The sequence below is a fragment of the Plectropomus leopardus genome, chromosome 9 (assembly GCF_026936395.1).
Source record: "Plectropomus leopardus strain MGB_pleo_1.0 chromosome 9, ASM2693639v1, whole genome shotgun sequence".
In the NCBI taxonomy this organism is placed as follows: domain Eukaryota; kingdom Metazoa; phylum Chordata; class Actinopteri; order Perciformes; family Serranidae; genus Plectropomus; species Plectropomus leopardus.
Genome location: NC_142184.1, coordinates 22,679,925 through 22,694,768, shown reverse-complemented (window position 1 = coordinate 22,694,768; position 14,844 = coordinate 22,679,925). Strand labels below are relative to the sequence as shown.

At 37.8% G+C, this 14,844-nt stretch overlaps 1 protein-coding gene and 1 long non-coding RNA gene across 3 annotated transcripts in view; both read right to left on the bottom strand.

Annotated features, from left to right (window-relative positions):
• pik3cd (phosphatidylinositol-4,5-bisphosphate 3-kinase, catalytic subunit delta) overlaps positions 1 to 8,801 on the bottom strand; it is a 24,991-nt gene extending 16,190 nt beyond the window's left edge. Inside the window, exons 1-7 of one of the 2 annotated variants that reach the window (XM_042491959.2) lie at positions 8,550 to 8,801; positions 7,464 to 7,639; positions 6,398 to 6,626; positions 4,004 to 4,236; positions 3,612 to 3,788; positions 1,942 to 2,097; positions 201 to 287 (exon numbers count right to left, since the gene is read on the bottom strand). In XM_042491959.2, coding sequence (XP_042347893.2) covers positions 201 to 287; positions 1,942 to 2,097; positions 3,612 to 3,788; positions 4,004 to 4,236; positions 6,398 to 6,626; positions 7,464 to 7,598 — 1,017 coding nt within the window. In that variant the 5' untranslated portion in view covers positions 7,599 to 7,639; positions 8,550 to 8,801. Of the gene's footprint in view, positions 1 to 200; positions 291 to 1,941; positions 2,098 to 3,611; positions 3,789 to 4,003; positions 4,237 to 6,397; positions 6,627 to 7,463; positions 7,640 to 8,549 lie in introns of both variants that reach the window. The other variant, XM_042491956.2, reaches the window with a different exon arrangement.
• On the bottom strand, positions 8,636 to 14,844 carry LOC148188740 (uncharacterized). Its single transcript, XR_015777524.1, has 3 exons — positions 14,767 to 14,844; positions 11,722 to 11,784; positions 8,636 to 8,824 (listed from the first exon to the last, which is right to left on the bottom strand). It is a non-coding gene; the product is annotated as an uncharacterized LOC148188740 (long non-coding RNA).

The window sequence follows — 14,844 nt, the reverse complement described above, 5'->3', positions numbered from 1 at the left end:
AGATAGGCCCTCCCCACTTCCTGTTTTGAAGTTTCAGCCAACCGCCTTGATGAATTATGGGAAACGTGTGGTCTGGACCATGTGACCCCCCTGTCATTTACATGTCAACCTCGCTGTTTCTACAACTGAAATTGAGATATTGGTAAACAAGTGACTGCCACATTTCATTGAGTGTCAAACCCACGCAAAACCACACCAACCTTCATTCCTTCGTCTGCATTGACTCGGCTGCCCTGCAGCAGGTGAATGTAGAAAGGCTCATTGATGGACCACAGAGAGGACGTATTCTGCTGTAAGAAGGAGTCAGAGGAGGGGAAATGTTAATTTTTCACTTCCATTCTTTAAATTAAGTGGAAAAAGACAACTAAGGTTGCTTATTGTATAGTCTTTTTGATGACTGCTGGAGGGCGACCTTACAGATATTTTTTTGTTTTTATGTCATTTTGTTGATTGTTCAGAGCTTGACGATGCACGTCAAATGTCTGTGAGAATGGACAATAAAGTATCATCTTATCTTAAGATATCCTACCAAAATGCACACACAAGAGTTCACATGATTTCCTATGAATTAGCGACCTGCGAGTGTTGCTATGTCTTCAACGTAGAGTTATGTAAATGATGTTCAGTTTAAGAGATCAGGTTTGGGGAAGTAAAGTTAATGTGGTTAAGTTTACTTGGAGTTCCCACAATTCTGAACACTGATCTTAGGGTAAAGTCTTGTATTTTGTGACTCACCTGCAAATTTGCATTTCCTAAGATGACAAAAACATGCCAATGAAGGCAACGAGCACGAGCCAATCAGAGGGAGAGAAGGGCAGGTCATTCCTTGCTATCCTATGATTTGCAAATTTGTGACCCATCCGCCGCTCAAGACCTCTTTTTTCTGTACTCTCCTTCTTTTCTTACATGATTTCAGCCTTCAAAAATACATGGGTTATGCACGAATTACTAACTCATCATTAAGTGGGATATGTACGAATTATGGATCATGGCTTTTTATAGGAAAATGTGCAGTGCATGAGAACAGCCTGTTTCAAGCGGTATCATCATTGTTAACGCTGTTGTCGCACAGACAGCCGGATTGCTTTTTGTGTTCCTCAGAGCCTTACAACAGATCTCAGTTTTCACAGACACTCTGTTTGTTTCAATGCCCACTATTTCCACTACTGGGGATAGTAACTGCAAATAACTTTCACTGGTACTCTCTAGTAACTGGAACTATCGCTACAAACAAAAGCGCTATCTTCTTCCTTCTCTGGTTGCGCAATAGCATTTCCTTCGTGCCGTAAATTGAGCCTTCATTTGCCTGGGAGATTGTACTCTATGACAGATAGGACTGCAGTGACAGTGACGCTTACAGGGAACCACTCTTAGCACTTATGATGTCGTTATTCTGAAGCCGTTACATTGTGCATACATTTACATCATACTATGTTATAGCAAAAAACGTTCACTTTATCCAATTTAAAACAGCATTTGTAGCAATGGCTGAAGTCTAAAATCAAGAGACTGTTGCTACAATGTCCTGTTTGGCAACACATCAGAAGATGGAAACACAACAACGTACACTTCTTAAAAGTGAAAAAGAGGAACCAACTTCGAAACCTGGAAAAAACTGACAAAAGTACTTTGATTAAGTGTTAAAAACATGTAATGTCATTGTTCTTTAGCACTCATATTTCAAGATTTCAAAGATAAAAGCTTAAAAAAGCAGAACAGCTTTCATTTTTTCAGTGCAGTTCAGGGACAGTATTAGATGCTCTATGTGAAACTACAGTAAATGCAAGCACAGGTGTAAATTATCAACAATTGTATTGCACTGCATGTTTCAAAGTGTGCCAAAGTCCACAGTCCGGTTGAGGAACGACTGTGATGAGGACAGAGAAAAAAAGAGTCACAGCTCTGTTAATGAAAGATGACAGCCGTCAGCTGACCTCTTACCTTCTTCAGGGGCAGCGGAGGAGGTCTGGACAAGGAGCGACTCTTGTATGCCTGGCTGCACATTCTGCCCTGCTCCTCCTGATATTTGCTGATGGTGGTGTGGTGCACCATGGTGAGGTGAGGGTTTTGGCCATTTCTCAAACACAAGAATATGTACTGGGAGATAAAGAGAGACAGAAGGGGACAGAAGATTTGTTTACTGGTACAACCATCAGTCAGCTCACCCACAGATATTTCCCAGTGTTCTGATAGCGCTGGTTAACTCCTGGAGGCTGTTCATTTGCTGTAGGTTAATGCAACCGAAATCTCATTATGTGTGGATGGATGCAGTTCCTTTCTGCAGGGCTGCTAGACAGATATGAGTCACCCCTGCAGGTAGCTGGAGTTTCAAAGTCAACAGTGGAGTCTCCTGCCACCAAAACCTTGACTCACCCCACTCCTGATCTGACAATCATTTCAGATATTATGGACCAACCGCACAGGGCATAAAAGAAAATCACCCACGTCCTCTGAGAAAATAACAGCTCTTGTGACGATACAAAGTGTTTGTAATAATTTGGCATTTTGACACAGATCAACAGAAAAGTGCTCTTTGGGGTGAAAATGAATAAAATCGCTATAAATGTATCAAAATCCAGCACAATTAACCAGTTTGATTGCACAAGTATTCACCCGCTTACTATGAGACGCTTTAAAAAGCAAAAACTACATGATGATTATTACTAAATTTTACACAAATCTAAAGTCAGATTATTTAAAAACATCAATCAGAAGGACGACAGTTGAAAATGTCCAACATACTGAGTATTTAACAGTTATGTAAATCACAAAAATATGGCCCAGTTGGGTCCTCTAAAAGTATCAGCTCGTCAAGCTGACTGATTGCTTATCAAGTCACAATCGTACGGCAAAAAGTAGGGCTGGGTATCGTTTAAAAATTACAATACTAATGTCCTTAAATTGACATCAAAACCAGTAGAGCACTTCATTTGATGGCTTTTTTTGTTCTACTTCATTTGATTCCCATCAAGTGAACACAGGCATTCAGTTACATAAAATACCATCAGCCACTGATTATTACACAATAATATTTTGAGTGTTCAAATTATTAGAGTATTTATTAAATAATTGTACAGACAGTCACATCGCACTCTACTTCATCACACAGCAGACTGTACTGGTTATAGCTGCTGCGGCTAAGACGCAATCATTTGTTACATTCAATCGAAGAACGATTGTGGTTTTTGGCTAAGAGCAAAACCATACGAATAGTCTTTCGTTTTTCTAGATCTAGGTAAAAAATGATCAAACACAGGTATCATTTGATTGGAGAAATTCCCCTTCTACTTAGTACTGGGTCATTTCAGTTGATACGATAAAGGTATCAAGTACTGACTCCCATCTTTAGTGAAAGAACCGAAAAAAAGGCATAACATCTAGACTAATGTTTTCCTTGAGGCATGTGGGAGCCTCTGAAACAAAGTGGAGAAAGATTTTATGAATTAATGAGAAAACTGAGCTTTTTTACTCATTATACTGATGGCCGTTTGACATAATCAAAAACCAAACATCCGCAAAAAAACGGCATAAGTTTGAATGAGAACAGGGAGAAAATAAAATATGATTAAAACACAGAAAAACTCAAAAACACTGCTGCTGCAGTCACTCACTTTGAACTGGCACAAAGGATGTTTCCCATAGATGAACTCCCACCTCCCATTGACCTGTAAGGTGTAGTCCTCAGGCTCCTGGCGTACTGAGCGAAAGACGGTGGCCTTCTTCTTCAGGGCGCTCTTCATCAGAACCACTGGGGGGTCCTGAGGGTCCTGCTGCAGCATGAAGCTCTCCTGAAAGAGAGACATTGATGCAAATATAGGCGCCAGGCTCATCAAAAATCACACAAAATGTAGCTTTCATGACGGTGGATGTTGCTCCCGGGTGATGTTTTGTAGTGTGGGAGCGGGATTTCCAAAGCTGCTCACATTTACCTGAAATCATCCTCTGATTTGTCCCAACACCCTTTGCAAATATGACTCATGAAAAGTCATAAAGATCAACTCACATCACAAGCCTCAAACTTGACATTGATGAAAATCTTCTTGGTGTTTTTTGACTTCATGCTACCACTCTGCTGCAGAGAGCAGCATGGCTCCAGCTCGCACGGAAAGCTGTATTCCAACCACTGCTGCCATGGTAACATCTGCCGCTCCTGAGCCTTTTCTTCACAAAACGTACGCATCTTCGTCCGAAACTCATTCACCTCGTGGTTCTTCTGGGCCTCAAACTCATGCAGACCTGGAAAAATCACAATGAAATCATCACAAAAAACAAGTATTGTACAGTGAGAGAAACACTCTGCTAGTTGTGAAAGATTTCTATACACAAACATTTAGTTTGTGTATAGAAAGTTAAATATGTCACTGGAAATGGTAAATGGAATTATTATAAGTAAGCGTAGCTGCACTGCATTTTCAGTTAGCTACATTAGTTCAAACCTCTCTAACTTGTTGACCTTCAAAGATAGAAATGAAAGCTTTTTTCATACCTTCTTGTCCATACAATTTATTTTGCTAACTTTACTAACTGCTCAAAAAACTGTGGTAATCTTTTCCGACTGACTGAACTGAAGCTTCGTGAAGATGACAAAAGAGAATAAGCTCCATTTTCAAGTTAGCTACAAGTTAGCTTACTCACAGCTAGCCAGTACCTTTTTCCCTCCCAAGATTATGAACCACAAATGTAAAGCAAACTAAGACAGAATTTATTTTTTTTAACTTTGTTATTTAAGTGCTAGTTTGCTAACTTTGCTAGTGGCTCCAAATTAGTGGTAATTTAGTTGTGCCCATAATTAAGGTTTTCAGTTAGTCAATGGGATTCGTCTCTGGGACTACTCGGCTTGCAGCTCCAAACTATCCACGTAGTCCCGCACTCTGAATCATGGTCACATCCTCATTTTCATCCAATAATTGTGCTGTTGCTATTCAGACTTTTCTGTGCAACAGAGGTAGGACTCAGTCATTGTTTTGCAAGTTACAAATAAGTCTCAAGACTTTGCATTGAAGTCCGAAGTGTGGTCCCAAGTCCCGTGTGATTTTTGAGTCCTAAACACGTCACTGACCAAATGAAATGCCACTTAAACAACAGAGTAATAATATATGACACTTGCAAAAATCACAAATGCTTTATAAATTTGCTCTCTGTAATTTTCGACCAGCATCGCAACATCGCAATTCCTTTTAAGTAAAACGCAATTAAAGTGCGTGAATAAAATTATCTTTAGTATAGTTTTTTCTAACTGGTGCTCAGTAACGTAACATCAGTTCTTCATGGCTCTTGCTGCAACTTGATTGGATACATTTTTTTTTGGTTCAAACAAAGTGCATCATCTTTTTTTTTACATTTATATTTAACCAGGTAAGTCCCGTTTAAATCAATAATCTCTTTTTCAAAGGAGACCAGGCCAAGACAGCAGCATAAAAATGTTACAAACAACAATAACCATAATAAAAAAATCAGAGAATACTCAGTAACATCTAGAAATGTCAAGTACCAACACGATTCATACACCTGGGCTTATGAGGGGGCTTTAAAATCAGGCAGTTCTCTTAGTTTGAAATCTTTCCGAAGGCTGTTCCAAGAGTGGGAAGCAAGAACATAAAAGCTTTCTCTCCCCGCTCAGTCTGTACACTAGGAACAGACAACAAAACTAACTCTTGAAATAGCAGACTAGAGCTAGAGTCAGATTTCTGTTCGATCATCTTGGGAATAAAATGTTGACATGCTGGGAATGAAAAGGATTAACATTAGTTGACTTATTTAATTGATTAGTGGCACACTTTATAAATGATGTATTTTAAAATCTTTGAGCTTAGGGGAAGGTATCAAGTGTTTTCAAGTCAAAACGCTTGAGTCCAAGCCAAGTCAAGAGTCACTGGTCTTTTTTTAATTTTGTCCATATTCATTAAAACTGTGACGTGAGTCCACACCTCTGCCATGCAAGATTAAGAATAGGATTGTCATCTTCATCTGCCACAACCTGAAAAATTGTGACGAAAAAAATTCCAACAGAAATGGCGAGAAGTGACATGAGACCAGACCTCAGAACAGGCTGTCATCAGTAAACTTACAAAAGTAATAATTCTCAAAACAAAATATTTATTCAATCAATTTGAAAAGCGCTAAATGCTCTAGCAGCCGCCACCAAAGCTTCCCTCATGATGAGGACGTGTCACTGTATGACTGGGACGGTGATTGTCAGTAACTACTAACTGATTAGTGTCAGAGTGAAACAACATGGCAATTCAATATGAAATTTCCAGAGGTGTGGACGGTGATTCAGAGAACTTAAAACATGCTAGAAGATGTATGTTACACTTAGTAAGTGTACAACAATCCCAACAACCAGCAAAAACCTCTATATAGCATGTCAGCTCTATCAGAGGAGGATGCTGCTGACCTTTGCCAATTAACAAGCTGATCTGGGTGTTAGTGAGTTTCTCCACTCGGTCGCCCTCCCTCGCCACCAGCCTCAGAACACACATGAAGGGCCGCACGTCGCTTATGCGCCTCGATTCTTCCTCCAGTTCTTCCCTCTCAGCTGTCTGGTTGATGCAAGTGAAGACGTATGCGTCGGGATCACCCAGTGCGCTGAACAGGGCTTCGCTTCTGGCATTTTTCCAAACCATCTGAAACAAGAGACACCAGCAACACATGATATTGAGAGCATGGCGTTTATAACCTGAAGTGTACAGTGTGTTCTTTGGGGCTGTGAAATTTATGCTTGAGGGGTCGTGTTAAACAAACTTTATCCATACCTCGACCAGTGCCCTAACTATTTTCAAAACTACTGTCAACTAAAGTGATGTTGAAGAAAATCATGTTTGCCACCACTCTGATTTCTCTAATTTGCTCAAATGATACCCGATTGTACAAAAAATTACCCCGGCAGTTTTTGAACATTTTCTAAAATTCCTTGTGAATAACCCCCCAATAGGAAAGACATTTAATCTCTTAATCATCTTAACAGCTTCCAAGAGTATCATTACTTAACACAGCTAAATCAAACAGCCTGAAGTGGCAGAACTGTTGGCATAGAAACTGGCACATTCACATTTAACAGCAGATCCGCCTCAGTAGAGAACTGGCCGTGTATACCAAGGAGGAAAGCTGTGGCTCCTTCACCAACAGTTGCATCAAAACTTCAAGATGAATCAAAAGCACACAAGGGCATTGTTCGGATTGTGTCATGTTTTAATTAGTTTAATGTCTGAAGGAAATATTAAGCCAATTTGCTTAAAAGCGTATTGAGTAAATATTGTAAATAACATTTTGGAAACAGTGGAGACCAGAGCTGCAATGTTGTGCTGCAGTCTTTCCATTGCACCAGAAATACAGTGTTATCTTCTGACAAGCATTATGACATCACACATTATTTTTAGACGAAAAAATTTTTCTGTCAGAGATCTCTGATCTCTAAATGCAGCTGCTGATAAGGAATTACAAGGGGATGTGAGGGGACGTACTTTTTTGATGCTTTTGATGGTGTCGTTTGGAGACACAGGGAATTTGAGGAAGATCCCAGTCGGCAGCAGGAAGTCCATCTCCAGGTCCCCCTCCTTCTCCCATTCCTCCTGCATCCCATACTTCCCCGGGGGCATGGTGACGGCCTCTCATTTACCGTCAGCTCCTCTGCTGCACACTGGAAAACAAGCCGGCCGTCCACACAAAGGAAACACACAGCCAGGGTTAATACGTCCACTATTAACACGTGTAACTGTGCAGTGTTTATAAAACCCCGAACCATCTAACTGTCCGGGGTTGTTTCTGGGATCAGAACATATGCAGAGTGTGTATGACATCCATATGAATCCTGCAGTTGATGGGACTTGTTTGCACCTGACCATTCCTCCATCTCTTCAATGTTTAATACATATAAAAACGTGGATATAAGATACAAACTGGTAAACAGAGGCAGTAGCATTTGGATTCTTTTTGTTTTTGGAGTGCTGCTATCCGTTTGTATCAATCCCTTTAATATACAGTTCAGTTACATACATTGAACTGTACATAATTGAACTGTATACTAAAGGCAGTTCAATTACATACATTTTAAACCTCAAAGACTGAATGTAAAAAAAGGTGCTCGGGGGTCAAATATGGTAAAGACACACTACTAAGAAACTCCAATCCACTGAATCATACACACTACAAAAAATACAGATATTTTTTAATGTGATATCCTGCTTCCCGCAAATGTACCATACTGAATGTGCAGACAGTAAACACTGTATCTTGAGCGTAATTTCAATAGTTCGCCATAAAGTAATTCTACACTACTGATTTCGTTAAGAGGAACTGCGTGAGCTGCATTGCCTGTTTCTTAGTGCCAGATGTATGCTGACTTGTATATCAAAATGTAATATAATGAATTTACAGTATTATTTCAACACATTATAAAGGTCTCTAAAATCAGCAATGGGAGAGAGATCAGCAGGTGCACATACAACTAGAGTCCGATATAAAACGTGACATTTTGCTGTGTGAGTTAAACTTGTACAACAGATGTATGATAGCGAAAGCCTTGCCAACCTGTTAGCGCAGACACTTGCCTGTCAGCTCTACAAGCCGGTCATCTCTTCATTGTTTTTTTTCCCAGCGATGATGGAGGCTGTAACATCACGGTGACATGTCTCGGTCAGGCGGCTGCGGGTGTATCCGTTAAGTTGTAGAGAGGTGATGTGTTGTAAATCCAGCTCAAACGGACGAAGCGCTCGCACACGGCTCGTGTGAAGCGTCGGAGAGCTCCCCTGCGTCGGTCAAGTGCGCCGTCATTCATGCAGTGATGTTGATGCGCTGAGCGGCTGCGCTCTGCCTCTGCAGCTCCCTGCGGACCAAGGGACCGTCCAACAAAACTTTAGTTCGCGCGAAGTGAAAGTAGATATGACTCTCTCTTACTCCCGCCCTCCATCCCTTAGATGTTTTTCTTTCCTTCTTTTCTTTATTTTCTGTCAAGTTTCAGTCAAGCTTATTAACTGAAATTAATAAGTAAATTGGAAACAATTTTAATAATTGTCATTACAGTAAATTTTTCAGAGCAAAAATGTCAAATATTTGCCAGTTTCAGCATCTATTTTTTTTTTTTTCTATTTTTGTCAAAAACTCTTTACTTAACATTTATTTTATTTTTGTAAATTTATTTTAGTCATCCATTTTAATTATTATTTTGTTTCCTCACAAATTCAGCAAATGATTCATATTGCTCTTTATAAGACTGTTACCTGAAAAGATTTCTTTTGGGCTTTCAGATCCTGTGAGTAAAAGTAGCCTACCACAATAAATGTGTTTACACGGACATGAATAACCCCTTTACGATTGGGTATTTGTTTTATTCTGTTTATGTGTTGGAATATGTAAATAGCATATTTTGTTGATGAGAAACCTGAATATGCTAGCCAGAATACTCTAATAGAAACTGCGCGTATACATGTAATGTGAATGCGCATTATGTCCCGAATATGATCATAACCAAGATAAGACTCATAAATGGATTAGTCATGTCCATGTTACCGTAGTCAATTTTTTTAAATAGAAGGAATAATAATAATAATAATAATAATAATAATAATAATAATAATAATAATAATAATAAGTAAAAGTCACTTTTTGAAAATATATTAGTAAAAGAACATAAGTGTTATGGGGAAAATGCACTTAAAATATCCAAAGAAAAGGGACTCAGTGCAAAAAACAAGTCCCTGTTATGTGTTATATTATTATATATTACATTTTTGCATTATTATTACTAAAACATTCATGTGTAAGTTGCATTTACTGCTGTGTGGTCTAGGTAGAGCTTTGTTTTTAGATAAATAGATATTTCACAAACAGATGTTATTATTTATTTATATTTTAAAGCTCATCAGATGTTTCAGTTCTAAAACCTTTATCTGTATCCAATATCAGTATCCAATAGCTGATAAATAAATACATGTAACTGAGTAGAAACTAAAGTATTTCCCTCTGAAATGCAGATGAATAGAAGTGTTAAGTGGCACCAAGAAGAAAGACTCAAATTAAGTACAACATACCACATCAAATTTCAAGAACAGTACCAGAGTAAATGTACATTGTTTGAATCCTCCACTGGATTTGGACTGTTGGTCGGACAAAACAAGTAATTTGAATATTCACCTTGGACATATTGAAATTGTAACTTATAACATAGACTAATCGATTAATCAAGAAATAAATGAGCTTATTATTTAAAATAAAAACAGTATTTTGCAGCACTAAACCATGTTGTCGCTTTAATCTCTACAACGTTCATAGTGATCAAATTAAATTTGTCAAATAAGCCATAGAAGGCATTACAAGTCTAATGCGCATTCAGCCAAAGCAGACCCAAGGTGTCTCCTGGTTTTCAAAATTCTTGTAAGTCAGATGGCTTTTAAGTTTATTTCCAGGTACTTTAGAAAAATCCAGCCCCCTTCAAGTTGACTGTTTGTTAAAAAGGAGGTTAAATTGTTAATGTCCGTTTAAGAATAAGCAGCCATCATAAAACAGAGAGAATATTTCCTAATATATATATTATATATATATATATATATATATACACACACACACACACACACACACACACACACACATATACATATACATATATACATTGAGGAAATATTCTCTTTGTTTTATGATGGTTGCATATTTATGACATATATATATATATATATATATATATATATATATATATATATATATATATATATATATATATATATATATATATAGTAAAAGTGTAAGATAAGAGTTTATGGGTGCTTAAATGTAAATTCATAAAAATAAATAAATACAACATTTTGTGAATAATTAAACTGTTTCTCTGCACTTTGTGAGTTAAAGTATTCAGACGCTTATAGCCAACCACAGTATAATTTACTTTTAAGCCATTTGTTCATCTGTAGATTTCAAATAACAATGAAACTCCTCAATCAGACACCTGCTTTCCATTTTTATATTTCCATCTGGTAACCATAAGACCAGAGACAAGTTAAGTTTTGCAGCAAATAGCGAGCAGTGTCACCACTCTCATGGAAGTGGATCATAAACCACAGTAGTACTACCGTAAAAGGGGGAAATGCAGGGGCCAACATCAAAAGCATGACATTACAACTATTCACTCTCAGCTATTTGATACACAAAGTACAGCACTCTTTGTCTTCATATCCAGGCCAGACCGCATAAATAAAAAACATGATATTTGTCAGTTTGGTTTGCAGGTGTTAATCCTTCGTGTGCTCTGAGTCTTGGTGGTCTAGTAGTTCTGGTGAAAACAGGAAGTGATTGTACAGAAGAGAAACTTTTGGCCCGAGCTACAGACTGAAAGTACGAACCTGCTTCCCACCAATCAGCTGGTGCACTATTTTCAGCTATAAAACCCTGTCAGTAAACAAGAGTTGAACCTTTCGTGCATTGTGTCTGACAAAAGGATCAACTCCACCTGCTTTCATAGGAACTCTGGAGCCATAGTGCTGTATGCAGAGGGGTCACAGAGTTCAGATGATTTGTGCTGCTGGGATTTAAATTAAACTGTCGGTGTAACTACAGTTTCTAAATAACACAACCTCACTGTGCTGTTTTAATTTCACACACAGCAATAAAGCCATTACCAGCACTTTAACAGTGCAGGAAAAAAATATTTAAGACAATATATTTACCCTGATAATAAGCAAACAAACTATTAGTCATGTGATACTCAGATGTGTGACCTGTTTACAGTCTTACCCGCAGTGCTGTGGTGGGACTGAGAAGAGGGTCTTGACTTCCTGGAAAGGTGCTGTTCTGGCCCTAACAAACAAAACAAAAAGTAGCCACGTCTTTAAAAAAAAAATTGCTTTTCTTTTTGTAATGCGTATTCGTCTTTTCATTATTCCTTTCTTGACTCACTTGGTGGGTTATGTAATATAACAATAATGTCACTTTGAAGAAAATGCTTGAGAAAAAGATTTGTTGATTTAAAAAAACAGAAAGAACACAAAAGGGGTTTGATAAACAAATAAAACGGCAAACACAATGCTAGAAAATGAAGTATGCAATTACAATACATCATAAAGGTGACAGTGCTGGGGAGTAACAAGTTACATTAAACAGATTTACGTAACCTAATAAAACTTCAAAATAAACATCATTGTAATCAGTTATAGTTACTAAGAAAAAAAGTTGTTTGTCTTTTCCATAAAAAATTGTTTGTATATTATCACACTTATTCTGTCGCTGTGTAGGAATGCCTTCTTTTGGCATGTATTTGACAATGCAGGTCAGTAAAGCCTTTGGGATAAACTTGAGTACAACATATACACTTAAGTTTTTTTTGTAATTTTCAGCTTTTTTAGCCTGTTTAAAGTATTTGTTATAGAAGTACCTATTACATTCCCCACAATGACATTGAATGACAAATGCACAAAAAATAATTTTTACATGTTAGTTTTTGTATGGATTTAACAAATGAGACAGAGAGTATTTATTGGTGAGTTTTAGAGGTGATGGTGGGTGGATTTTGACAGAGCCAGGCTAGCTGTTTCCATCTGTTTTCAGTCTAAATGCTAAGCTAAGCCAACTGGCTGCAGATTTCAGCCACAAATTGATAACTGATATTAAACACTGATATTTGACCCAGAAGAAAGTGGATAAGCTTGTTTGCTAACCCCTCTGCGATTCTCGTCTGACCAGGATAGAAAAGGAAGGGCTTGAAAATTATCCTCAGTTGAATGAAGCTCGACCTGACTGCTAGTTATCCATCTTTATCCAAGCAATCGTCAGAATCGATTAAAAGATTACTAGCTAACAGATTTTCACTCATTGAGTTTTACACAGCTATCCAACTTCTGAGACAACCCCAGGGGTCTTTGAATTATAGTTTAGTTTTAGAATGAGATATAACAGCATCAATACTAACAGTAAATACATGTAATTCTGAAAGATTTGACAAAGAGGAAGTGTGCTGTAAAGAGAGAAAATGATAGCACCTAACATGAACCCTTGAGAAAGCCAACAAAGGAAACTAGCAAAGGATGAGAAACTGCCCATTACTCAGAAAGTTCTGTCTGTAGGGTAGCAGGTAAAGCCGTCCAGCAGTGTCCCGTCAATACATTTCATTTTGAAAGAGCACATCCCATCGTGTCAAAAAGAGAGGTCAAAGAAGAGAAAAAATAGCAGTATTAAAAACTAAAATTAGACTATTTAAGAATTTCAGATGCGCTGATCCGCAGATGTTGAATCGCTAAATCCATACTGAAATGTATCACAGATTACTGGGACTTAAATAACTGGAACATTCTCCAAAAATGAGAGATTAAGGGATCAAGTGTCAAATGAGGTGTGTTTTTAGTCAGGCAGTGTGGCTCCAGCAATGACAATATTGGTCTGATGGCCAGGGACTACAAAAATATCTCAATAAATGAATAAAGGACAAATGGTCATCAGATTTTGTACAGCCTTTTTTCAAAACTATAATTCTTCCAATACTTTGGTTTATGACCGACACCTGAAAGCTGATGACATTCAGCTTCATGTTAAGTGCTAATTAGCACGTTAGCATGCTAACATGCTAAGCCTAAAATGGTGACAATGGTAAACATCAGCATTTTAACATCATCATTGAAAACATGTCTGCATTTAGCTCAAAGCACCAATGAGCCACTGAACATCCTCCCAGAGCTGCTTTTATGACTGCAGACTCCAGTCAAGTCGACCATTTTTAAATAGCCCAAGCTTTAGTATCTGTCCGACACCCTCCGCCTTTAGATCTCACTTCCTCTTGATCTTCTTAAACCATGGTGGCAGCACTAATTATTTTAAACAAAGTCAGAGTAGAGCGATACAGCACAGAGAATACTGGAGTCTAATGTGTCTAAAGCTTGTTTGAACAATATGGAGAGCACTGTAACTTGTCAGTTTTATTATTATTATCATTTTATCTATATCTTTACACATTTAGTCTTTATTTACCTGTTGTTTATATTATTTTATTTATTTTCTTCATAGGTTTATTCTGCTTCTGGTGTTTCCTCACTTATGCTAGCGCTTCCTCAGTTCTGCAATTTCTGGTTTAAATGAGTACGTCAATGCTTTATTTAATCACAAGGTCTCGTTGTTATTTATGCGTGTGTGTATGTGTGTGTGGGCGGGGGGGTTACTTTCACTGTGTGAAGCACTTTGTGTTACAATCCGTTTGTATGAAAGGTGATATACAAATACAGTCTGATTGATTGATCGATTGATTATAAAAAAAACATTTAAAAATTAATAAATACTGATTTCAGGTTATCTTTGCAGTCAAAGTTCAGTGCTTGAGATTGAGAACATTAATTAAAATACCTGTGCTTTATCTACTATGACCTGTTAAAATTTCTGTTGTGAAGAAAGACAGAGGGAAAAAAAACGTTCTCTGAAGGTAACACAGAGAAACGGAAGCTCTAATTGAACAAACAAAAGAGGATGTAAGAGGAAGTGACTCAGGGTTAAGAAAAGGCGATGGAGTATTGAACAACTGACCTGTGAGAAGATAAGAAAAAACAGCCACTTCAATTTTTTTTAAGAAAAAAATTATTTAAGTTATACTTAAGTATTTAAGTATATAAGTTAACCTATTTCACACCTCATCAAACCTTCTGTTGGTGGCATCCAACTATTAGCAAAAGGTTTGAAAAGGTGGGTTGACTGATAAACTCATGAATAAGCTCTTTAAAATTTAAAATCCTCAGGTCTGGGGAAAATAGCCTATTCATGGGCCTTAATCTGTGACAAAATGTGTAGGTGCGGGGAACTCACCTGGTAAATCGGGCGCCCCATATACGAAGGTTATGTCCTAGGTTTGACTCCAATCCCAGCCATTTGTGGCATGTCATC